Below are 25,693 nucleotides of genomic sequence, written 5' to 3' on the forward strand. Positions count from 1 at the left end.
CTGAGCGTCGAAGAACTGATGCTTTTGAATTGCGTTGGGGAAGACTCCTGAGAGGCCCCTGGACTGCAAAGAGATCAAATCAGTCAATCCTAAAGGAAATCAACCCTGACTGCTCTTTAGAAGGTCAGGTACTAAAGCTGAAGCTCAAATACTTTGGCCACCTAATGAGAAGGAAGGACTCAATGGAAAAGATCCTAATGCTGGGAACAATTGACAGCAAAAGAAGAAGGGGACGGCAGAGGATGAGGTGGGTGGATGGAGCCACTGAAGCACTCTGTGTGAGCTTAGGTGGACTCTGGCGGATGGTGGAGGATAGAAGAGCCTGGAGGAATGGTGTTCATGGGGTTACGAAGAGTGACTTTGTGACTGAACAACAAAAGCTAGATGTTGGTGAGAGAGCACAGCTTCTGAGATTCCACTCTCTCTCAGTCTCTGCATGTAAAGACAAGGGGGAACTCTGAAGCCTGAGGCCCCAAGCTGGCCTTGGAATCCTTTCATGGCCTCACCCGTTCTCCCTTGGACCAGTTGTTAATGATTCCTGCCTTTCAAACCACCTCACTTCTCCAGCCTAAATGCTTGAAATGTTTCTCTCTAAGCCCTGAGAGAAATACCGGCAACAAGAACTTTAAGCTACAAGATGTATTTTGGTGCCACCAACTTTCACTTCCAGCCTACCGACTTTTCTTTGACCCGCCCCATCACTTGGAATCTGGCCCTTGAGAACTTGCCCAAAATTCATTTTGGACCTGGGTCCCCACCTGGTTTAAAATATTGGCAGGTGCTTGGGATGACTGTAAACAGATGGCTTAATAGCTGGACCAAGGTGAGTGTACAAGGCAACTTCATAGATGCTCTGCATAGTTCCCATTGAGTCAGGAGACTTTTCAAATGAAAAGACAATTAGTAGAAATAGCAGAACCAAAGGAAACCAAATTTAGTTTATTAGCAAATATTTGTCAAAACTGTTTTACTTTTTTTTTTTTTTTTGCAATTCTCATGAGGAATGGAGGAAGCACATTTTCTGATCTCTCACAACAGGTCAGCCCCAAAGAGAAATTCAGAACAGTAACAAGCAAGTAGTTTGGGCATTACAGAGTGTTATCTTGGTTAGGAAAAAAATCAGTTTGCTTTCAATGGAAAGTTAAAGTGATTTAAACATTCACTTCTGCTATGGATATTTATAGAAATAAATTCAAATTGGTTTAGAAAAACAATCTGTGGGTTAAATGTTTCCTTAAGGTGATGTACTCTGTAGTCACAAATGATGCTTTTCCCAGTGCCTTTTAGCCTGAGCCACGCAGCAGCTGCCCTGGCATAAGCAAGAGTGTCTGCAATAGGTGGAGAAAGTGTATGGATCTTCCCCACCTCCCAATGCCACAGCCTGGGGTCATCCAATGAAGCTGAACGATGGGAGATTCAGGAGAGACAAAAGGAAGTAAGTCACACAGCAGTAACTATGGAATCTGTAAGCCAGCTAAAAGGGGATCAAGCAAATCAATGGAAGATCAGGCTATCAAGCCAGAAGGACTCTCTCTCGCCTCCAGGATCACAGGCAAGATGCTTTGGCAGATCAGGTGCTGGGGAGCAAGGGTGGGAAGGGGCTGTTGCGCTCATGTCCTCATGGGTTGATCTGGCTCAACAGATCCATCAGGAAAGGGGCCAAGGGTTTGTCTAATCTAGAGTCCTGCTTATTTTGGGAAGCCCATAAGCCAGGCATGAGAACCACCCTCCTTCCCTACATCCATTTGGTCCCAGAATTCACAGGTATGCTACTGTTAACACAGAGGTTATTATTTAGCTCACATAGCTATGTATAGACCTATTCTCTGTTACTTTTGTCTAAAGTTGTCTAAGCTAGGATCAGCTGCAGGCATTACCTCTGCAACCCTGAGAACTAGATACTTTAACTTGCTATAGGCCAGTCATACTTGACATCTTCAAATGGCTAAGTCTTTCTTTTTTTGGGGGGGGGCAGTGTCTGCACAAGTTGGCGACAACTTGACAGTGCATAACAAACAGTCTTAATTTAGTTGTGACATCAATGGATGTTCTTAAGATTCAAGGGTAACTATGGATCAGGGATGTACTGTTTTAATAAACAACACTAAATCATGTCCAGATTCTTTTCAAACTGTGGGATGATTTTATGAGTCTAAGCTCTGGAGGCCTGGCACTATTTGCTGGTAACCACCATGGCCCGGGGGGGGGGGGGGGGGGGGGGGGGGGGGGGGAGGCCAGCTAGTGACACTTAGAGCCATAGAATAGTAGAGTTGGAAGGGGACAATAAGATCATTGACTTGGTCCACTTCCTGCTCAAGGCACGACTCCAAGTTGGAGCATCTCTAATTTGTGACATCGTGAGATTACACATCCTTTCTCCCTGAAATTTCAGGAAGATATACTTGCAGGATATCCCACTTAGATGGAAAGTGTCTCAGTTTCACCCAGTGAATCCAATGGCTGAGAGAGGAATAAAAATCTCATCAGAGAAATTCTGGGAAATATAGGAAGCACTTGTGCTGCAAGTATAAATAAGTACAGAAAAATAACAGAATGTAGATTCCCACATTTGTCTTCATCATAACCTTAACTCCCTTTAAAAGGTGCTTCTAACCCTCATGGTTGAAAGATCCACTACATGTGCAAAACCTGGTAAAGTCTCTAAAGCAAGAGAAGCAGCCAGAGCTTTAGGGCTTTGCTCCTTTTTTCCATCCTGTGATTAACAGAATAGATTTTACAAAATAAAACATAACATATTAGTCCCAAAAAGTGAGGTTCTGATGGCACCGTCTAGCTTCTGATTCAAAATTTAAAGTCTTTCCTCGTTGCAGAAAATAGACATAATCCTGATTATAGATCTCTGAAGTAGTTGAGAACTCTCAGTATGAGGTCCTTCCCCTGAAAACTACAATTCCCAGGGTTCACTATGTACCCATGTGAGTGTTAAAATTGTTTACATTTGTAGGGTATACGAACTCTTGGAGTAGAATCTGTGCTCAGCCATTAGTTCAGCAAACTGGTCTCTTTTGAATTCTGTCTTAAACGAGGCATATCAGTGCTCCAAAAAGCAATGAAGCTAGAACAAATGCACTCTGTACACTATACATGCTGGATCGGCCTACCAAAATATATGATCGCTGAGATATGATAGTTTTTTTTCTGAATGAAGCACTGCAGGCACCATTCCCTCGCACCCTGGAAGAAACTAAAGGGAAGAACACGCAGAGAACAAACTCATGCAGAGATGCAGAGGAAGACCTCCTTCAAGCGTGGGTGATTCTGGCATCTCTCTGAAGCAGGTCGGTCTGAACAATCAAAGCTGCTGCAGAGAGAACATGCAGAGCCTAAGTAGAACCTTTTTTCATGGAATCTCCGTGATTCTTTCTAGTCAAATTTGCTATAACTGCTAGACAACCAAGCTTTCCCAAGTCATGACCACGTGGCCGGGCCAGATCAGATGGGTGGATCCCATGTTCTTTATGTCAGTGCACGGTGTTTTGCTTCACAACAATGGGAATCCATCCATAGGTAATTAAGCTCAACCTCTGCCACTGCTCTGCATCCCCTGCTGCAGGGCAGGAACAGCAAAGAATGCAGCTTCAAGCATAGAGCTTCCCAAACTGAGTATCAAGAATGGGAAAAGGCCCAGGTCATTCATGCTGCTTCCTAAAAGGCAGCTTCTTAAAGATTTTTTCCTGTTGGATTTTCTGGCACCAGCTCTTTGCTTGGCTTCCAATGTTGTAATAGTGACAGCAAGATGCGTTCAGGTGACAAAAGCACCAAACCAGAATCTCAAACCAGTGGATGTGAAACATCTTGCTAGTTGTGAAGAACACAGGGGTGAAGGCCAAACATACTCAGTAGCCAGCAAAACAATGTAAAAGCTGGGCTACTTAGGCAGGGTGTAAGGTAGCCTTGGCTAGAACTGCATGCCTCTAATAACAACACGCAAGCACAGAATAAAAAACAGGGTATGGGATTGGCTCTAGAATTTAGCTTCCTGAGAATCTTAGCTTCCATTTAAAAATATCCTCTCCCCATAAACCCACCCTCTTCCCTAGCCTTTTTGCAGGCATAAGGACCTGGTTCTTGCTAAATACTGTAGGCTTGAGAATTGGTGGGTGTTGCTGGGTGGAAGCATAGCATTTCCAGCGGCCAGCAGATAGGATTAACATGCTCTGTTCCGCTCCCCAACAAATCAGTCATGACCAGCAAAGCCTTTTTGTGTAAAACAAGCACACCCTCGAATTGTGTAATTTATACAAGTTGCTAAATTCAGCTGCTCTCGGCACAGACTGTTGGTCTCCTTAGCACAAAGTGCCCCCAAGCCCTGATGGAAGCGCTCTTCAGTGAAGTGCATGCTTTGCATAGAGAAGGGTCCTGGTCCGGTCCTTGGGCCAGCCACTCGCAGGGTTGGCTTTCGGGGCCATCCCCAAGAAGAAACACCGAGGCAAGCCGATCCGAGCGACAGACGGAAACACGAGAAAGCGCGGTGGGCCACGTGGGAAAGCGGCATCTTCGAAGGTCCCCAGAGGAGAAGATTTGGAAAGCGACAGGAGGGTGTGGTGCATCCTCCACCCTTGTCCATCGAGAGTAGGCTAAATCCAAAGCTACCAGTGCCTCCTGAGCAGCTTTCTAGGCTGCCTTAGCCCCGCTCCTATTGCAGTCTGTGGGCCGAGCGAGCTGCTACCACATTAAGGCGTCTGAGGTTCCTACTGGGCCACTCTTAATCATCCTGTAACCCGGCAAAGCTGAGCCCAGGACTGTCCGTGTGGCGCTGGGCGTGAGCTGACAAGGAGCACTGTTGAAGGAATGTGGTGGGTGCGCCACTGCTTTGTGGACTCCAGGTCTTCCTGGCCCCCAGCCCCCTGGAAAACTCAGCTATGCATCCTCACTGGCCCTCTGCAGCTGGGAGCAAGTGCCTTGGGCCTGTTTCTGTCGCAAACAGGATCGGGCCGGAATCCTCTCTGCTGTTTTCCTACTTGACTTGCAGGGCCCTCTACTCGATAAGGACTGCAATGGCAAGGGGAGATGGCTTTTCCAGGTCACTGGGTCGGCCTTCCAGCTGCTCCACTGACACCGAGTGGCCCAGGACGGGAGCCTCCTGCGTGGGCTGTGGAGGCCCAGCCGCAGCCTCTGGGTGGCTCTTGCTCTTGTGAGCTGTGACATTGTCCTTCTTCTCAAACTTCTTGCCACAGAGGTCACAAGAGAACTGATAGAAGGCATCGGCGTCGTGCTTCTTCATGTGCCAGTTCAGGGAGGCTTTCTGGCGGCAGGTGAATCCGCAGATCTCACACCTAAGCGGGAAGGAGAAGGGGTGTCACTGTGCGAGACGAGACTGAAGGCTGCAACAAAGGTGATCCGAAAGCCACCCTTGTGCACTGCGGTATCCCGGGAGCAGAGCAGCAGGTTCAGTCCACAGGATTCCTACACAGGGCAAGAAAACCTCCTGCCTGAGACCCTGGCAAGTTGACCGCGCTGGGCCAGATGAACCAATGATCTGATCTCCTGACTGGGTTCAGACAACACAGTAGCCCACAGCCAGGGGTTCAGTATGGCTTGAGCATGGGCTGTTGCTGTACCATGGGTTATTGTGTTGCCTGAACCCATCCCAACATGGTTCAACCACGAATCACAGTCTGCAAACTACTGGTTCTCTCCTTAAGTTTCTGTCCTTCCTGTGCCTCCACCACACTTCAAAGCAGCCGGGAAGGGGCCATCTCCCTGCAGTTTACTCAGTCTGAGGAGCCCTTGCAAGGTTTTCTTCCTCTCTCATGAAACCAGAACTCTCCCAGATACACAGATGGGACAGGAGATCCAGGACAGACTAAATAAAAGGCCTTCCTCACATAATGGATGCTTAAAATATGTGGAATTTGCTGGCCACAAGATGCTGCTTTCCCCGGTCTAGTTCCCAGCCAGAAAGGTTGGGGTTGTTCGCGTTCCAATGGGGTGCCGGGCAAAACTGCCAGAGGACTGCTCTGTCCAAGGCTAATTGTAATGCTAGCCATGAAACCCCCAGATTGAGAGACACCGAGGAGCAATCTGTGTGTGTGTTTAGATGGGGAAATGCCCTGCAACTCCTTACAGCTGCCATAAAGGGAGTTGTGGGAGTTTTTTTTTTTTAAATGTAAGCACATTCACTGCCGTATGCCACTGGGTGCTAACCGTGGGCTGGGTGGCAGCAGCCACCGTGGGATGGAGAAAGCGGTGGGCTTGATGGCTTGTTTGGAAGGGCCTCCTGGAGGGGTGGGAGTCTGCAGGAAGCAGGCTGCTGGCCCGGGCAGGCTCTTGGGCTGATCCGGCAGGGCCGTTCCGCTCCTCTTAGGCCACCGTGAGACCGGAAGGCGCTGGGGGGTGGGGGCAGATACTCACTGCAAGGGTTTTTCTCCCGTATGGATCCGTCTGTGGATGATCAAATTGCTGCTCGTTCGGAAGGAGCGGGCACAGAACTCACATATGTAGTCCCTTTTATCTGCAGGAAAGGGAAAGGCACGTCAGGTGCAGGAAGCATGTGAAACACTGAATCACTCGATGATGATGATCGTGTTGATCAGCAATTACATGTCATAGAATAGTAGAGTTGGAAGGGGCCATGAAGGCCATCAGGTAACTAGATCAAAAACGCCACCAGGGCCAGCTCAAGACGCTTTGCTGTTTGAGGCAAAAGACAAGATTGGGTTCTACCCCAGCCTTGCCCCACGTACAAAAGCTGACCAGGCGGGCCACCGAATTCCAGTCCTGGCACTGGGGCAGCGTCCCCCACGCACCCGGGCGTAGCAGGTGGACTTGGAGGCATGGGGGTGGGGGCACACAGCTGTCCCCTAACTCCTGGCCCAGCCACCAATTCCTGTCCATCAGCATCTTCTGCCAACAGCCCAGTAGTAGCGCCAGTCTGGATTAAAAATATTTCTCAACAGTTCCAGTGGGGGCACAGACAAACAACCTCCTGCACGTCTACCCAGCCCCCTGCCCCGTTCTTCCATTCACTTAATTGTGAACATGGTGAAGAAAACACCTAATGGTGCCTTCTCTCAGCTCCCCTTTTCTGCCAACCTGCAGTCTCTGCACCATGCGCTACGCCACTCCCAACGGTCCCCCAAACTCAGAAGCAGTTTTTTGGTGGGGGGGGGTGCACAAAGGGAAAGGCAAGGCAAGTAAGCTCTGTTCGGTGAACTTAGGATTATCCGTGGAAGGAAAGATGGGACCTGAGGCTTCAGGCATGACCGAATGAGCCTGCGTGCACACGCCAGCAGCCCACCCCAAATCCAAATGGGGCAGAGGAGACGTTGCCCGCCACCCCGCTGCCACAGCCCCCCCCCGTGGGAGCAAGCCTCACCGAACTCAGCGGGACTCACGGCCAAATGGACGGGCATGGGGTTGCACTGCAAACCTCTAAAACGTTTCCCTTGCCACAGACCATTCTTTTATTTGAGGATAAGGTGGCTGGTCTATTTTATTTTATATTTAATATATTTATATCCTGCGTTTTTCCTTTCAAAGAACTCAAGGCAGCTTACATAATTCTCCTCCTCGTTTCATCTTACCCTCCCAGAAACAACTCTGTGACCTAGGCTGAGCTGGGAGGCCGTGACTGGCCCAAAGTCACCCACTGGGCTCCGTGGCTGAGTGGGGGCTGGAACCCAGATCTCCTGAGTCCCAATCCCACCTCCTTATCCACGATACCCCACCAGCTCTAGGTGCTATATAGTGGTATTCTTGGGTTTTGCATACCAGGCGTGTTGCCAGTTTGAAGAACAGGTATGCAAGGACACTAAACTGGAACTGACTCTTGTGGGACCTGCCCAAATAGGAATGTATGTAGCTTGCAGTTCCCGGTGATGCAGGGTTAGGATTCCCCCTGCTTTCATGGTGTTCCTCTGCCCAGTCCCCACAGTCACCCAGCTTTCCATGGCCACATTTGTTCACAGTGCTCCCGCTGCGGCTGGCAGTGAGGAAACAGCAGACTAGCCGGACTGCTCCAGGGAGGGATGAGGGAAAACCACCGCCGTCCGTGGGAGCGCTCATCAAGACCGCCGCATCCTGGCAATGGGGCAGCGGTGCTCTTGCGAAGGACCGCCGGGTGGACGGGCCTTTAGCTTGTGCCGTACCAGGCGACGCAGCCCCAGAGCGCACCTGGGGACGACGGGCAGGCGGGTGTGCTAGCCGGCGTGCTGGCCCAGGGGCCTGGGAATTCCAGGTACCCGTCCCCACTCAGTCACGGAGGTCACTGGGTGGCTCTGGGCCAGTCACAGGCTCTCGGCCTAACCCACCTCACAGGGTTGTTGTTCTGAGGGTAAAACAGAGTGGAGCAGGACCGTGTAAGCTGCCTTGGGTTTCTCGCAAGAGGAAAAAGGGCAGGCTATAAATGCAATGTAGCAACGAGTCGTCGCCGTCATCCCTGCTAGCCATCAGCTGGAATTGGGGCACCGCAAAGCATCTGGGCCCAAAGTGGGCCCAAGCCTGGGGCACTGGGGGCGGTGATTGTATGACGAGGCCCAGGGAGGCGCCCTCCGGTGGCAGGCATTGTTTGCTCACCGCTGTGCAGCTTCTCGTGCTCCTTCAGGTGTTTCTTGAAGTTGAAGGACTTGCCACAGCTGGGATCGGAGCAGGTGAAGGTCTTTTGGTGAACGTGCTGATACTTCTTGTGGTGCTAGTTGTGGGGGGCGGGGGGGGGGGGGAGGGGACACACACAAAACAGTCCAGACTGAATATGCACACTGCATGAAATGGAGCTTACCAAGGCTTCTCACGCGTGTGCAAGAAGCTGCCTTCTGCCAGGTCGGACCCTGTGCTGCCTGGCCTGGGGATGCTGCCGGCTGCCAGCAGCCTCTCCGCAGGGTTGCAGGCAGTGGCTTCCCCAGCCAGAGCCAGAGAGGCCGGGGACCGAACCGGGGGCCTTCTGCATGCAAGCAGGCCCCTCGCAGTGAGCCACAGGCCCTTCCATGAGAGGGCTCCCCCGAGCAGGCATGGCTGCTGCCCCAAGTAGCTGCCAGCAGCCTGGCTGGCCACGTGCTTCCTCCTTGCCCGGGGTGGCAGGCCTGCACACGCCAGTTGCTGGGGAGCTTGGGCAGGAGGAGGTCTTGCCCCCATCCTGCTCGAGGGATCCTGCGGGCAGCTGGCATGTGCAGAGTGCTGAACTAGATGGGCCTCTGGCCTGATCCAGCACTGCTCTTCCAATGCTCTTATCCCTCTTTGAGGACCCTTCCAAACCAAGGCAGGGAGATTTATATGTGCTCCCTTCACCTGCATATCTGAAGCAGCCAGGTGCCTAAAGGTAGGGCAGGCTGGAAATAGGGAAGTATGCTGCTGTTTGTGCCAACGGTGCCTGGGAACCCAAAGAGAATGCAGAGGCTCCACCTGCAACTCTCCAACGCTTGTCGCCATTTGTAGAACAACTTGGCGCATCTTTTTGTGTGCACCCACTGAATTTGCGTCCCTTGGGGGGGGGGAGTTTTGCGCAGTGCTTTGTTAACATATGAAGGTGCCATTCCTCAGCTGGTACACGGGTCAGCCGAGTCAACTGGCCAGTCCTCTCTAACCAAGGATTTGCCCTGGGGTGTTGAGACTCCAGCCTGGTGCCTAGCAGCCTCAGGCAAGGACCCTTCCCGAAGCCCCCACTCCTCAGAGGTGGGAGGGAGGGGACCGTGCCTGAGCCGGCCTGGCTGCTCTGTGCGCTCCCCAGTGGAGGCGATGGATGAAGGCGCTACTGCCCCAAGCATCGGAAGAACGCCTCTCCGATGGCACTAGCTGTGCAGGGAGACTAGCAACCTGCTCCTGGGCAGGAAGAAATCCCACGCCTCGCCTTTACTTTTACCGCTCACCCCTCTTTTATGCCACTCTTTGCTGCTGCTGGTACTCCTGGCAGCCCAGTCCGAGTTGCCACGGTAACTCAGCATTTTGCAAAGATGAAACACCTCAAGGCAGCTATCCCAAGCCTGGTGACCTCCAGATGTGCTGGAGTGCACCTCCCATCTTCCCCAGGCATGGTATCCCAGATTAGGACTCCAGAAGCTACTGGAAGGAGAGGACCAGGGGCAGAGATCCCCCACGCCCCTTGCGGGAAAAGTATTTCACCAAAATTGTCCAGGAAGCAGGGCTGTTTTCATAGCCAGACCATGTGTGTCCCCCTTCAGTGCCCCGGGCCTCCTGCCCCAATATACTGCTTACATTCAAGTACTGGCGGTTAGAGAAAATCTTCCCACAGCCGTCATAGTCACAGAGGAGGATCTCCCGCTTGGCTGCCTTCCTGCAAAGAAAGTGAAGGAGAGAGGAAGCCCGTAAGACCTCCAGCCCTAAAGATCACAGCAGAATCACAGAACAGTGCACAGCACTGCAGTCATTCATTATTTTCATTTCTATACTGCCCATAGCTGAAGCTCTCTGGATAGTCCACAACATTTAAGTCACCCACCCAAATTTCGACCAGGACCAACCCTGCTCAGCAGCCAAGTTCAGGCAGGATCAGAGACTTCAGGCTGTACAGAAGCTATTGTGAACCTTGACTAGTCCAACCCACCTGGAAGGTATCAGGTCAGGGGAGGCTGTTGTAAACCAATGGAATTAACTTCTTTAAAAAGGTGAAGAAAAGCTGTAGCAGGACAGGATTCATCAACTTCAGGTGAAATACTGATGATGGTTATTTTTACTGTTTTGTAATACTTTGTTAGGCCTTTCAGCAATTACTTTCCGGAGGGGAAACGAGGGATACCACTATTTTTGTAAAACGTAAAATAAAATAATGGGGTGGCCAACGGACTAGTGTGCCAACCCTAATCAGGCCTTGAAGCAGAGGATGTGCTCCACACCCCCTTGGCCTTCTGTGTTTGTCTAGCAATGTGCCCTCCAAGGTGGAAAGGCCGATGCAGCAGCGCCCACCTGATTCTCTTTGGACCGATCTGGGCCACGTCCTCATCACCAGGCTGCACCCGCTTCTTGCAGCTGTAGAGGAAGAAGAACACTTGGCACATGCAGCAAAGGAACCTGTTCCTTCAGGAGGCCACTTTGATCAGTAGGAGAAAGCAACCCTTTTTGAAAAAAGTACTGGGGACACAGAGACGGAAAAATCATGCGACGAGTCCTGGGCCAAAGGCAGCAGCCCTCGCCACACAAGGCACTGGGCCATTTACCCACCACTGACTGGTTGCTCTCTGGGGTCTGAGAAAAGAGCAGCAGGTCGTGGGATTTCACAAGACGGTTTAGCACCCAGCCCATGGAGGAAGGTGGGGGGGGAGTAAAGCTCCTGTGTCAGGTGCGCTGACCCCTGAGTGCCACCACTAATCGGGGCAAAATATGTGTGACTTGAGAGATGCAGGGAATGTCTTTCAGGACCTCCTGCACACCAGCTACTTTCTCCTACAGGGAAGGAGGTATGTGGCCTATTTTTTCTCTGTGGGCAGAAAACAGCCAGGGAGTATAAGGGGCCGTGTGTGTGAGTGAAACGGATGGTGAGCAGGAAGAGAGATTTTGCTCAGGGAAGTGGGTTTCAAGGAAAGGGCCGAGCACGGCTCCCCATTCCCCCTCCAATGCTGCTGCAAACAAATTCAGAGCCAAACACACAAACACTGAGGGATCAGCCTCTTGACTCTTTCTGCACATCTCTCGTCTCACTCATCTAGCTTCCCTCAGCTGTCCTTCTTGTTGTCTCCCCCCCGGCAGCCTGAAGAGTTCTCCCCGACTGTGCTTTCTGGCTGAGGTCCGTGAACGCCAGGCCCCGTGTCCACCCCGCCCACCTTTCTCCACCGGCCCCCTCACCCCGATCCACTGCTGCCTTTGTCTTCGGCAGGGCTGTGGCCCAGGGGGCAGCTTTCACTGGACGGCTGCTCCTCTTGCGCAGGGCTCTTGCAACACTTGGCCAAGCTTGGGTGCCTCTGCAGCTTGGAGTCCCTGCAGAGAGGAGGAAACGGGGGCAGAGAGTGACTCAGTCTTGCTTTGGCCCTTGCTCTGCTTGGGGGACTGAAGAAATGAAATTCTAATCGTATGGAACAAAAGCAGCACTGGCCGACGGCTGGAGTCAGCATCGCTGTATGTTATCCCCGTATAGAGGGGTCTTCAAAAAGTCTCTGCACTTTTAAAAAACGCTATTTATTAAGAATTTCAAAAACAAAGTACATCACTTTTCTGCAGTCACCTCCCTTTGCGATGCATTTTCCCCAGCATCGTTAATGCCATCGGCAAAAAAATATAAATCTATTTATAAAAGTACAGAAACTTTTTGAAGACCCCTCATATATTACATGCCTTACAGAGTTCTGGTTGCTGCAGAGGAGGAAAATCCGCAGACGCAGCCGTGCCCACGCGCAGCCCTCCTGCTACGCTCGCCTGGCAGCCCCGCAGCCTCTCAGCCTCCGCTGCCACGCAGAAAAAAATGCGGGGTGGGGGAAAACCTCCTAGGGTCCTTTCTAAAGCTAAGCGGGTTCAGGTTTAATCCTTGTCTGAACAAGGGGCCTCTCGGTGCCCTGCCTGCTGCCTGGGGACTCCGGGAAGGAAAGGCACACGCTGACAGAGCGCGCTAGGCCAGGTCACGGGCGAGCCCCACGCAGCTCAGCAATGCAGCCCTTGTGCTTCGACTTCGTTTCACTGCGAATGTTGCAGTCATTCCTCCATTTGCATCCTGTCCTCCTTCCTTCCGCGAGGGACCTGAAGCGGCTTACACAGCCTCCCTGCTGCTGCTGTATCCTATGGGGCCGAGTCGGCATCACAGCCTGCATCTCCCAAGTCCAGCCCAACGCTCCAGCCGCTGCACACGCCGGCTCTCCCGTCCCATGTGGAGCGGCAGGGCAGGCCACGATCCGGGCCGAGTTCGGTGCTGGGCCACACAGCTTCCAGCCCCGATGGCAGTGCCCCGTGCCCACTGGGGCAGCGGGAGCGGCACATGTCCACAGGTGCAGCCGATTTTGCTGTTGCAGGGGCAGGGTCTGCTCCAGGTCACAGTCCTGGGCCGCTGGAGCTCGTCCCCTCCCGAGCCATCCCAGCTCGTTTGCCACAGAAGAGCAGGAAACAACACTCCAGCACTCGCTCTTTGAATGTTGCAGGACGCTGCACCGGAACACTCCCACGAACTCCCTGGAAGGCTTTAGGGGCTTCCTACAGCTGGCAAGCACACGCAGCCCTTCCTTCCACCGATCCCTCTTTGCCCCCAGTGAACAAAAACGCAGGCGCCTCCTCTGCCAGCGTATCCCGCATCCACACTGAAGGAGGAACTGCTTCCCCTGAGCCCCATACCTGTCCAGGGAAGGATGGTAATTCTCATCTCGCAGGTCATCAGTGTATGCCAAGTCATCTTCCTCCGCCAAATCCTCTCCCGCTTCCCCTTCTCCTCCCTCCTCTGGTTGGTCAGGCGTCTCCTCTTCTGCAGTCAAAGTGCTGAAGGAAAGTACCCACACCCAAAAAGAATGAGGGGTGCAGAGCATTTGGGACTGGAGCCCAGTTTGTCAAGCTCAGCCTGGCCTCAAGGGCAGAAGAATCGCCCACACCTGACAAGCTTGCTGAGCCCCTTCCCCTCCATGGTTCCGTTGCCCAACCTGGCATTAGAGCTGCCCTTCCAAATGACACTGAAGGCCCACCTGGCCCGCCCCCTGCATCCCTTCCCACTGTGGTCCCCAGGTGGCCCTGAGAAACCCTTGCATGCGGCATGACCTGCTGCACTGACAGGCCTCTGCCTGGCCTCTGCACACGGGGACATGATTTCGATCAGGCCTGCAGGCTTCCCCTGGTGGACTGAACAGCCAAGGCTTCCATTCAAGGCTGCTGGACCTCAGCCCAGGATGTAACCTGGCCTGCTCAGGGTCCCCAGAGGTCGGCGCCCATTTCCCCACATCACTTGGTGGGCCCATTCCTCCCCACCACCTATTTTGAGTCTCTCTGTGAGTGATTTTCTCCATTCCAAAGGCTGGGATGCCTTTCCGCAGGACTAGCCCTTCCATGGAGCAAACTTGGGGTACCTGCATCTGGTGGCAGAGGAGGTGGCAAATGGGGCCACTCCCCCACTTGCCAGGAGGGCCTGCGGTCACTCCAGTGGGTGCCCTGAAGGCCCTGGCCAGCTGCTCTCTCTCAGGGGCATTTGCCAAGGTAGCAAGCCAGCAGGGGGGCCTTTGGAGCAGCTACAAAGCAGCTTCCCTGGCATTACGCGTCCCTGCTTCCCCTCAGCATCAACGCTGCGGGACACTGGCTGGCCTGCTGAGCTCACACTGAAGGTGGCAGTGGGGAGAAGGGCCTGGGGTGGCGGCAAGTGTCCTCACTTCAGGTGGAGACCCCCTTGGGCTGGAGCGGCCGCCCTCAAGGCCGAGACACTGGTACTCGGAGCGTAAGGCCAACGTACGCAAGTCTATTCGGCACTGAGTCCCATCTCCTTTCCTTCAGCCCTGTCTGCCACTGCAGGGTGGGTCCAGAGAAGTTCTCCAAAATTTAATTTGAGAGCGGTTCAGCACCAGAACTGTAGTTGGTCTGTTGTCTTTGCTAGAGGTGGAGAATGTTAACAGGAAGGCTGTGCACGGGGGCATGGTAAGCGCCGGCCTTTTTCCTATCCACACTTTGCACTGCGTTGTTAAGCTTTCTTCCATCTGCTGTTGGACTACAACTCCCCTTATCCTCTCCACCCACTTATGAAAAGAGCATATGTGAGGCAGTATGGTGTAGCAGTGAGAGTCCTGGTCTGGGACTGGGGAGAGCAGGGTTTTAGTCCCAGTTGGTTATGCAGCTCCCTGAGTCTCTCTGGGCTCAGCTTAACCTCAGCTCAACCTACCTCACAAAGTTGTTGTAAGAATAAAATGAAGCGGAAGATTATATCATCTCCCTTGAGTTCCTTGCAGGAAAAAAGGCAGGATATAATAAATAGGGTGATCTACATATTTCCCAAGGTTGTCTTTTTTCTGATGGAGAACCATGAAAAGGAAAATGGAATAGATGGCCTTTCTCTCAAATCACAAACTTCTGTTCTAAATGGCAGCTTAAACTGTTTCACTATTGCAAAAAGGGCCCCATCTTGTCTCAGTGTGAGGAGAACATGATTTTATTATATATTTTATAGACTGTATATTGTATTCGAAGTGCAGTTGTGGATTTCATTGTTGTTTTCTTATCTTTATGTAAACCATCCTGAAATCCCGTATGGATTAAGGATGGTGTGTGTGTGTGGACCGTGTTGGCTTCAGCTGGAAATGGGAAGATCTGGTTGCTCCAGATGCACAACCAGTAACCACTCAGTAATCTGAGTAAAGTTATACATCCAACCAAAAGGGATTGGTTCAGACCACGGTAGGCTTGCTGCTCATATCTGACCAGAGGGAAGTCAGAAGTGAAGAAGCCAAAGACAAGGAGCCCCTGGCTCCAGCTCCGGAGGACTCCATCACTCAGCCTGCCACCCTCTCCTCCCTGGGGCTACTCCAGGTCTGTGTGGTACGTGCCAAGCAAGCCATGCATGCTGGCAGGCCATCTGGGAGAATCTGAGAGGGAAAGAGGGAAGCGCCTTACCTTTCCGGCTCAGCAATTAATTCCGTGCTCTCTGGAATCTCTTCTGAGGGAGCCGCTGCAAGAGAAAACACGGCACCATCAGAGCTGGGTGGCAAGAACCACAGGATGGTTGGGCTTACATGACATGACAAGTACCCATGGGCAGGCAGCCATGGTGGGTTGTTGTGTCATCTGAACCTGGAGCATTTTCCATGGGTTGCTTATTCTTTGGGAATAATAAGCCACACAGACAACCCATGGCTTATTCTTGGATGTTTCTTTCACACCATGGATTGTTGTGTCATCCAAACACAGGAGACCAATTTTATCCTGGGTTGCCACAATTGGCTCCAGGGCCACTTGGCACAAGTGGCCAAAAGTCCACGCTGCTCACTTTTCGTGATCTCACCACAGACTGGCCTTTCGCCACTTTGGAAGGACCATCATTTATTCTGTGGCTTCGCCTCAAAAATGAACAATTGAGGCCACATTAAAGAAAATAATCCTTGTCAGTCTTTCTCAAGGGCACACTTAGAGTTGTCCAACAGGAACACTGGCAAAATGAAGTTGCCCATCTGCATATTTGCATACAGCTGTGAAGAAAGGGGCGAGGAGTAAGAGAACTGGAGCTGCCTCGTTTCCTCCATCCTGGAATACCTGCTGGAGGTGGTCGGACAAACAAGAGGGAAGGGGGCAGTAAGCCCCATCGCCTGGCAGGTAAACCTTGGGTAAGGATGGACGGCTCTTATTTTTCACAGGATGCCAAGCTTCTTTCATCCAGTCACTGACAGAATCAGATTTTTTTCCATTTCCCAGGCTTGTGTTCATGCATGCTTGTGCAAATTTGCACTTCTGAAAATTAGCAAATCCTCCACAAAGGTGTATTTTCACACGTCAGCCTTTGGTGGTGGTGGGGTGGGGGATTTTTGGTCACTGCTTTTATATTTGTTATTTTTCTGCAACTAAATTGGCACGAAATTCCGGAAAGTAAAAAGCATGTCCACACAAGCTGTGTGACTTGGGAAGGCCAGTCCACTGTGGAATCACATGTGTCAGAGTCAAAGAAACCTGAACTCATCCCTGTGGGAAGCTCTGAGACCAACCAAGGGCTGGCTTACCTGGAATGACCAGCAAGACTGCAAGCTTTGCAATACAGAAAGGCACAGGTGTCCAGCCAGAGTGAAGGGACCAGGACTTTACACAAAGAGCCCACCACAACCAAAGTCTAATCAGGCAGATCTAGTAACGTCATTACTGCATGTTTCATTATTTAGAAGGTTGCCTCATTTCCGTTTAATTTTTTAAGCAGTCCCCTGCCTGGTCAGCCCTGATGAATAAGCACTGCCTCCAGGTAATCAGACAGAGCAGCATTTGAAAACTGCTGGGAGACGGTTTTCCTTCTTTCCTCTTCGCTTGGGCATGTGCTTGGGCTGGTGCTCAGCCCCGCAAGCATTTCTGTACTTGAGTAATACCTGTGGGTTTATTGGTGTGACTGTTAAAGCTAGTTATATAAAATGTTGATCCCTCCCAAAACATGCAGAGCTTGCAAACACAAAAAGCACTTTAAAAAATGTAAGCTTCGAGGTGCCATGTTTGTGGAGATCACATTAAAAACTGAAGGTGGTGCAAGCAGTTAGCTGCTACGGGAGAAGCTCTGACTCCTCATGAATTCATCCCAGGCTCCCCCCTTTGCATTTTCTGCATTTTTAAAAGAAATGAGAAAATCTCCAACCATCCCTTTGTGTTGTGCACGTAAAAAAAAAACATGTGCAAGCAACGGCACATCCAGTCGCCTTCTGAGCAGCACTCCTGCCCCTGCCCTCCAGCACTGTCGCCAATGAATGCGAAACCAAAAGCTTGCGGGTGCTTTATTTACATTCTGGCCATTTTTTACTAATTCAGTGCCTTCCTAGCTCCTAGTCGCAGAATTTCTGGCCACAGGCCCAAAGCAGAACACGTGACTCCTAGTGCATCCTGAAAGCTCTGAAGGCACCAAAAACGTCCCAGGATTTATGCACCGTTCCTGGCCGCCTGCCCCTGGGCTCGGCACAGACTTCTTCACCACTGCCTGCAGCCCATCCGTCTTCCAGATGTTGCTCCTGCTCCTCCTCTGTTTCCATCAGCCACTATTACTCTGTTTTGCAAAGACATTGCATTTCTTATTAGGGACAATGCTCATTTCTGCTCCTATCGTAACTGAACCTTGCTGTGCGACTCACACCTATTATCAGATTTGCCAGCTGCAGCTCAACGGATTTGTCCCAGAAGAGGTAAGGTGGCAGGACTGGTACCAGTGGTAGTGATAATAACAACGACATGAATATTAATCATAATTCCATAAGCAGCCAAAAGCGAGGTGCTGTACAGTATATAACATGATCATCAAAGGCAGAACTCTGACCACAGGCTCACAGTCTAAATACACGAACATAGCAGGAAAAGAAAACAGGACAGTATCGGTAATAAATTCAGCCAGATTCTTGCTGGCTTCTGATCATTTGGCAATAGCTGGCCAGATATTTCCACTTTCCCCGTCGCCATGAGGCTAGAAAGTTATGCTTTACAGACCACGCTCTGCACCGTGCGACACACTCATGGCTGTCAAGGTTCCTGGGAGGCTGCTGAACTCTCGAGCAACGGGGCCAGGCCTTTGCACGCTCCCATCCATTCCGTGCCGCGCCCGCCGCTCAGCCCGCGCGGCCCAGCACAGCCCTCCAAAGCTCCCTCTGCGCACCCTCGGCCGCCGAGCCTGGCTCGGGGGGCTCCCGCCTCCTGCAGCCTGCCAGCTCCCTCACCTGTCTCGCCAGTGTTGGTGCCACTCAGCAATTCTGCCTCCTCACACGGGCCCGCTCCGCTGCCAGGAGACATGCATGCTGCGCTCTCTCTGTCCGCACCGCCCTCCCCATCCTCTCGGGGAGAAGGCTCTGCCTCGTCCACTGGACATGGTGAGTCGGAAGCAAGCGCTAAGGAAAAGGCATGGGCGGCCGCTGCCCTGCGGAGGGAGCGTCGGCGTCGGATGGCGGGGGAGGGTGGGGGGCTGGGCTTGGGACTCACGGCTCTCTCCGCCGCCTCGTCTCTGCTGCCGCGGGAGGCGGCTCTGCGGGGGGCCGCCCTGCAGGTCTGTGGGGCGGGCGGGGGGCTCCAAGAGAAGGTGTGGCCGGCCAGGCACTCCCATACCATGCTGCTGCCTGGGACGGCCATGGCTCTCTGCTCCAGCAAGGAGGACTTCACGCTAGGGATGAAGCCACACTCTTGGCTGTGATTGTGGGAAAGGACAACGAGGTGTTGCAGCGCGTCGGGAGGAAGGGGGGCAGAGACACCCGTGGCGTTATCCTGTCCTGCGGTGGAGAGAGAGAGAGAGAGAGGGAGGGAGAAGACAGACAGCGAGTGAGTTCACGGGGCGTTTGCCGGGTGAAGCATGAATGGGAGGCCGACCTCCAGATCAGTCCCTCCCACACATGCCTGTGCAAGCATCCCACCACACAACACAACCCTGACGCGCCTGACTGCAATGCCAATCATTCCCACCTGGCATGGCCAAAACCCACCAGTCCTAAAAATAAGGCTTGAATGCTGTGATGTTCAGAAAGAAGGGGGACCTATTGGGATGGCTGGGGATGGCTGGGTATGCCACACCTCGGCTGAAAAAGAGAAAGCCATCTCAGCCTGGATTCCATTTAAACAAAACTGCAGATTTTGTTTGTGTGATATTAGCAGAGGGGCGGTAGTTCTGGGGCTCATGGCATGCTCTGCCAGCAGGAAGCCCCGGCTTCACTCCCTGGAGTCCCCAGCTAAGGCTGGGGAAGGAAAGACTGATGCCAGAACCCTGGAGAGAGGCTGCCTGTCCAACCGGATGGCTGCCGGGGAGCTCGGTGCACCAGTGGCCTGACCCATAAGGTTGCCTGCAGCCTCAGCGGATCCCAAAGGACGTGCACTTGCAATGGCTTCTGGAAGCGCAGGCCTGCCTTATGCATCCAAAAGCACCTCCTGGAATCGGACCACTTTGCAAAGCAGACAAGGGGGCCTAGCTTTCTTTCCTTCTAATGAGCAAGCTTCCTATATGCAGGAACTTGATATAATGGACTGGTCACTGATGAGATCCCACAGAAGGTGCACCCAGAAGAGGTACAGTCCCAGTAAATTTGCTCTTTCTGAACAAGCAGACCGGAGTGCCCTGGTGTCCTCCAGATGCTTTGGATTACAACTGCTATCACCAAGGTCAGGGACGATGGTAGTTGTAGTTCTAAATTTCTGGAGGGCACCAGGTTGCGAAGCTTGATGTAGGCTAAGACTGTGATCCTATGCAGTTACCTAAACAAGGAAAACTCTTGTGAAGCCTTAAAGACAAACACATTCCTGATAACGCAAGATGTTATGGACTAAAGCCAATCTAAACGGTGAGGCCATGAAATGGAAACAAACATTCTGAGATAATTACACTCAAGCTTAAAAGCATGCAAAATAGAGTGCAGTTCCCATTCACAGCAGCAGTAGGGGATGGAAGTCAGCACCGCAACAGCACCAGAGCGAATACGTGTTGTGGGGAAAAACCCAATGCCTTGATTCACTTCAGAGGTGACAGAACTTTTTTTGTCATCTGCTGAGAACTCGGTAGCCATTATATCTGAAGGCATATTTACTTATTTAAAATATGTATATACCATCCTTAATCCATATAGGATCTCAGGATAGTTCATATAAAGAGAAGAACATATTACAGATGATTCTTGTCCCAGTTTCAGTGAAGTATCACAAGCCCCAAATCTAAAACTTGTTTTTCTTTCTTTCTTTCTTTCTTAATTTAAAACTGCCCCTTGGCACAAATTTGTGCTTAAAAGATACACCCATTTCTTTCATGCAGTGATGCACTGCAGAATTAATGCAAGAGACCCCCTGCCCTGGGATATTTTCAGAGAAGAAGTAGTGATGTCACAGGCCAGAGATTCAGAGTCATTGAATCTTGCTCTGGTGAACAAATGAAGTGATAAGGAGTCTATTGTTTGTGACAGATTAGCACAGAAGAAGCCAGAGGATGAGGAAAGTCACTTTCCAGTTCACTGCCTTAAATGACAACCCTTCTTTTAATTAGATCTACGAATAAAGGCATTTTGCCTGGCTGAAGATACTTCATTAAAACTCATGGAGTTTTACAAGGTGAACTTATGCAGAAAGCATCTCTCTACAGCGGAGAATAGTAGTTTTGAATTTCAGCTCCTAGAATACCTGACCATTGGTTCTACTAGTATGGGCTTTCTGGAATGAAAATCTAAAACACCTTGAGACTCCTGCTTCACACCAGTTCTCACATAGATGACAAATCACACCATGAGTCTTTTACAGACTGGGATGAATTTCCTTCTCATTGTAAATATTTGCACAGCTTGTCTGAGCTTTTGAGATGGCACAGGCTGTGGCCCATCTTACAATCAGCCCCTTGTCCAGTGGCTTCAAGTGAGTAGCAACTCTCAAGCTACCACATGAAATATTTATCTGTTGGGCAAGTAGGCAATCTGGTAAAAAAACAAACCGACCCACTGAAACCTGCTAGATTAAACACCATGAAAAGGCCTCCTGTGATCAACAGGGGACCTGCAGGAACTCTTACCTGTTTTCAGCACTGAGCTAGGGGAACTGTACCTGCACGAGAAACAGAGAAGGCAGTGTGAGTGAAGAAAAGACACTGAGCTGCACTTGGCCTGTAATGAAATTAATGTGACCATTATTAATAGCAAACACGGTGCTGCTGGTGCTGCTGCTGCTGCTGCTGATAGAACAGCAGCACTTTAGAGCATTCAGAAAGCTTTAGGTACTTTATCCCAGGCCTAGTTTGAAATGCAGTGCTGGGGTGCAAAACATCTTCCCTGTGTAGTTTTGCAGGCATCTACACGTGCTGAATTTGCATGTCATGACACCCCGATGCACGAATGCCGCACGTGAGCACAGCAGCAACTCAGTCTGAACGCAAGAAGAGGACCATGCAGGTGCTCAGCTGCACAAGCGCAGGGCTGAAGTGGAGGGGGGGCAGGTGGAGGAGCTGGGATCTGCCTGAAGCCCTGGGGGCTGCTGCTGCCAGTCAACGTTGACAGTATTGGGCTAGATGGACAAAGCATCTGGCTCAGTGCAAGGCATCTGTCTTATGAATGCACTTGCAAGGCCCTCTTCAGACCTCGGTGCCCGGCATGGGATGGTCCAGAAGGCAGGTGGGAAGGCCTGGATGCTTGTCCATCCTGCTTTAGATCTACATGTGTGCAGATGGATGCTTGCATCGCTGTGGACTCTGCTTACACAGGCCTGTCTAAATCAGGCCTTTTATTTCACGTACAGACCCGGAGCATATGCAGCAACATCTATCAAAGCCTTCCCCGCATTACTCAAATTTAACCTTTTGCTTCTACTGTCTAAGTCCATCAACAGTTTGGGGCCAGGATGCCTGAAAGAGTGTCCTACGCTTTATCAGCCTGCCTGGTCACTGAGGTCATCAGATCAGATGCTCCTGGTGGGTCTGCATGGAATGAGGGCCCCACTGGAGTCCCGCCCGGAGAACAGCCTCTGGTGCAGTGGCCCCCTTTCTGGGGCACTCCCGGCTTCTAGAGGCCAGGCAGGTATCAACTGTGTGGGATTTTGTGCTTGCTGAAGACTTCTCTATCTCGAGAAGTCTTCTTAAGTGACCAGCAATAGCTGCTATCGGCATTCTCCTTCTTAAAGCTTTTAATATGGCATTTTATTCTTTTTATCTTTTATCATCTACGGGAATCTGCTTAGATGTGAACTGGTATAGAAATCCTGTAAATAAACTATTAATATTGGAAAGAGCCTAAATATAATTTGCTAAGATAAAGAATAATTAGAAAATGAAAAATTGGAGCAGCCAGTCGATTCCACCCATATTTTTGCCTGTAAAGGGAAAAAAAACATAATTGCTTATTAAGATCCTTTGTTAATAAATAGATTCAAAACCCATGTGAGTTCTTATCTTATATGTTAATCTTTGTATTTGGAAATTTAATAAACTGTAAAAATTGAAACACACATACACATTTAAATCAGGCTTCAGTGGCTGCTGTAGCCACCATGTAAATTAGGTCCCTATTATCTCTATACTGTAGTAGGAAGGGGGTACTAAGGTGGAGAGACAGTAGTATCCATTACACCTTTTTTGTCTATATTGTCATGATAATATACACTACTGAAGTTGGAGTCCAACAGCACCTGGAAGTGTCCCTGTGCAAATGGCAGCGAGGCTGAACTTCTTGGTAATCTTTGTCAAAGACATACATACCAATCTCCCTTACATCTGCCTACCCTTCTTTTGCAAGGCTGCCACATCTTCCAGAAGTGGAAAAAGGGCCATTACTCACCCGCAGGCAGCAAATTGCTGAAATGCATATCAATCAAAAATTAAGCATGCACACACCCCTAATATTTGATCCTTAGCTTGCCTTTAGACAAAGCTAGCAAAAGTCAGCAATTATCCGCAAGCACAGAGCCTCACCTGTCAAGGAGGTATTTGGCAAGTTGGGAGTGCAAAGAAAAGCCCAGCTGCTCCTTAAGCCGACACCACTGCTCCAGGTGGGTGCCAATACGGATGCGGCACTTGCTGCGCCGGGCATCTAGCTCCTTACGCTTCTGCTTGCGGATTGTTTCGGAGGCCCGCTGGCGGCCCTGGCGCCCAACTTCCATCATCTCAAAGACACCCTGCTGAGAAAGACGCCAACAATCCAGTCAGGACCTGCAAGGAGTTCCTGCTGCGACCTCAGCCTTGTGTCCTCCAGCAAGAGAAGATCTCCCTTCGCCAGTGGCTGACGCCAAGGCCTGGCTGAGGTTCGGTCCCACTCCCTTGTCCAGACGGCTGCAAGGCATTTTGGCACCCTCCCCCATGCCATCACTATTGATGTGAACAGCATGAATGCGGCCCAGGCAGCCTCTAGCCAACTCCTGTCTCATCACTGGCTGCCTCCTGCAAGGTTTGCGAGAGGACCAGTTAGCCTGCCGTCTCATACTGTGAATGGTAGACAGCGACAACCCAGGTTGGCCAGTGCAACACTTTCCTTTCCTGTTTGCCAAGCCTTGCCTGGCCGCTGGTGCTGCTTCCGCCCTTTGGGTCATTTGGCACCCTAAAGCTCCTGGGGCCTTAGCTGATCTCCCATTTTGCCTCCCCTAGAAACAGCCCTGCCACAGCCCTTCAGAAGGCGCTGCCGCCTGGGGCGCCCCTGCAGCGTGCCAAGGCAGCCTGCCTCCTCCATCCTGGGCCGGCCGCCTTCCAGCTGCCACGGCGGCACAGGAGGTGCAGTGCCCGAGGCAGAGGGCAACCAAAGGACCCCTATGGTCAAAGGCTGAGGAAGCAGGTGCATCCGTTACATGCACTTTCTCCACACACCAGATAGTTACACACAGGCAGTGGTGATGGCCAACACTTTGCAAGGGTTTAAAAGGGGACTGGACAGAGGAGGTGATCAGTGGCTACTGGCCTCGCTGGCCAGGTGCTGCCTCCTTCACCAGACCCGGCAGGCCTGCACACTCCAGCTGCTGTTCTGCTTGGGCAGGAGAAGGTCTAGCTCCCATCCTGCTTGAGGGATACTGCAGGCAACTGGTCTGCCAGCTTGTGTGTGGAGGGCTGGACTGGATGGGCCTTTGGCCTGATCCAGTATGGCTTGTCTTACATTTTTATGTTCATATTCCTCATAACACCACATGGAAGGCATTTCTGCTACCCATTCTTTAATGCGATTTCATTACTGCAAAGATCATCAACATTGTCACTATAATTTTGGTAAACTGCTTTGAAAACCCCTCAGGGCAGAGTTCAGTCTCCCATCGAGCATGCAGATGAGATGCCCTAAGGATGTGTGAACTAAAACTCCCATCAGGTCCAGTGAGTCTAGTCCATGGTAAGGAATTATGGAAGTTGCAGTTCAAAACATCTGAAAGGCACCAGGCTGCTTGCACCTGATGTCTTGTGTGCAGCCATGTTTCACTTTGGCTTACCCTTTTTATGCAAAAGGGAAATTTATGGAGTCACAGTGCAGGGGATGGAATGGAAACGGCAGCAAGGCTGGGCAGCCTCTCCGGAACAAGTGCCTAAAACCCTCCTATCAAACTCCCTCCCTTTTTGGAAGGGCTGTCGGCTCTCCCAGAAGTGGCAAATCCATAACAAGATCAAGGCTGTAAGTTGCCCAGAAACTTATTAAGAGAAAACTATAGAAGAGAGGCTGAGATTCCAGGGCTCTATGGAAAGTCCCCAATGCCTACAGTTTATACGTCTTAAAAGGGGCCACATGAGACGTTACTTTTTCATACTTACCTCGGATTCTCATTGAACCCAATCGGAGGTACAGTACAGAATTGCACTTTCAGGCCACAATCGTACACCTAGCGGAAGCCAGCCCTCTTAAACACAGAAGGACTCAGTTCCAGGTCAACATGCAGGGACCTGCACTGTTAAACTAGGTTAAATCCTGCACAGAATCCTCCTGTACAACGATCCTCCTCTGGCGTGTTCATGGGAACGGCGAAGACCCGCGCGGGTCACTTGCAGCACAGAGCCCAGAAGTCAAGACAAACGTGATAGTCCTTCCAGCGCAAAGCCGGGCAGGCGCGACGAGTCGCAGCCTTCCGCCTCGCCCCGCCCGTTTCCGCGGATCTCCGCGCCGCTGCCATGCATGCAGCGTCCTCCGAGCAGCGGGAAGCGGCAGCGGCAGCCCCGCTTCAGCGGCTGCCAGCCGCGCAGTCCCTCACGCGCTGGGGCTGCCTGCCAGCGCCCGAGCCGTCATGGCTGAGCCTCGCCGGGCTGCCGGACCCCCGCCCCGGGGCGACCGCCCCAGCCCGCCCGCCCCGCGGGCCGCCTGTGCACGCAAGCGCGCCCGCCCGCCCGCGGCCAGGCACCGGGGCACCGGCGGCAGCGACGCGGCGGCCAGAGCGGAGGCGGTTGCAGCCCGGCCCGCAAATGGAAGCGGCACAGGAAGGGGCTGGATCTGCTCCGGGGGCGGCGGCGCGTGGCCAGCCCGGCGGACGAATCCGAGGAGCAGATCCGGGTGGGGAAGAGGCCGAGGAACAAAAGGAGCCGAGGCGGCGCGCCGTGCCCGGGCTGGCGGGGCTGCTCGAGGTGCGTAGCCGGCGCTCCCGCGTCGCCGGGAGGCGAGCGCGGGCCGCTGCCCGCCCCTCGAGGCGCGGGCCTGAAGGGCCGCTCAGGATCGCGGGCGGGCAGGCGGGCGGGCGGGCGGGGCGGGGCGGGGCGGGGCGGGGA

At 52.0% G+C, this 25,693-nt stretch overlaps 1 protein-coding gene across 2 annotated transcripts; it reads right to left on the reverse strand.

Moving 5' to 3' along the window:
* Window positions 1-919: 919 nt before the first annotated feature.
* On the reverse strand, window positions 920-25,193 carry ZNF692 (zinc finger protein 692). Of its 2 annotated transcripts, none has more exons than XM_044451986.1 (12): window positions 24,752-25,193; window positions 22,943-23,145; window positions 21,056-21,087; window positions 18,246-18,788; window positions 15,472-15,526; window positions 13,225-13,365; window positions 11,755-11,886; window positions 10,879-10,941; window positions 10,171-10,249; window positions 8,539-8,653; window positions 6,376-6,475; window positions 920-5,297 (listed from the first exon to the last, which is right to left on the reverse strand). In XM_044451986.1, exons 2-12 carry the CDS (start codon window positions 23,131-23,133, stop codon window positions 5,000-5,002), a joined length of 1,749 nt encoding a protein of 582 aa, XP_044307921.1. In that variant the 5' UTR covers window positions 23,134-23,145; window positions 24,752-25,193; the 3' UTR covers window positions 920-4,999. The 2 variants fall into 2 exon arrangements, with proteins under 2 accessions (XP_044307921.1, XP_044307920.1); XM_044451985.1 differs by having other exon boundaries at window positions 22,943-23,148; window positions 24,752-25,192.
* Between the last annotated feature and the right edge of the window lie 500 nt (window positions 25,194-25,693).

This window comes from Varanus komodoensis, unplaced genomic scaffold (assembly GCF_004798865.1).
Source record: "Varanus komodoensis strain SLA01 unplaced genomic scaffold, ASM479886v1 scaffold6_4, whole genome shotgun sequence".
Lineage (NCBI taxonomy): Eukaryota > Metazoa > Chordata > Lepidosauria > Squamata > Varanidae > Varanus > Varanus komodoensis.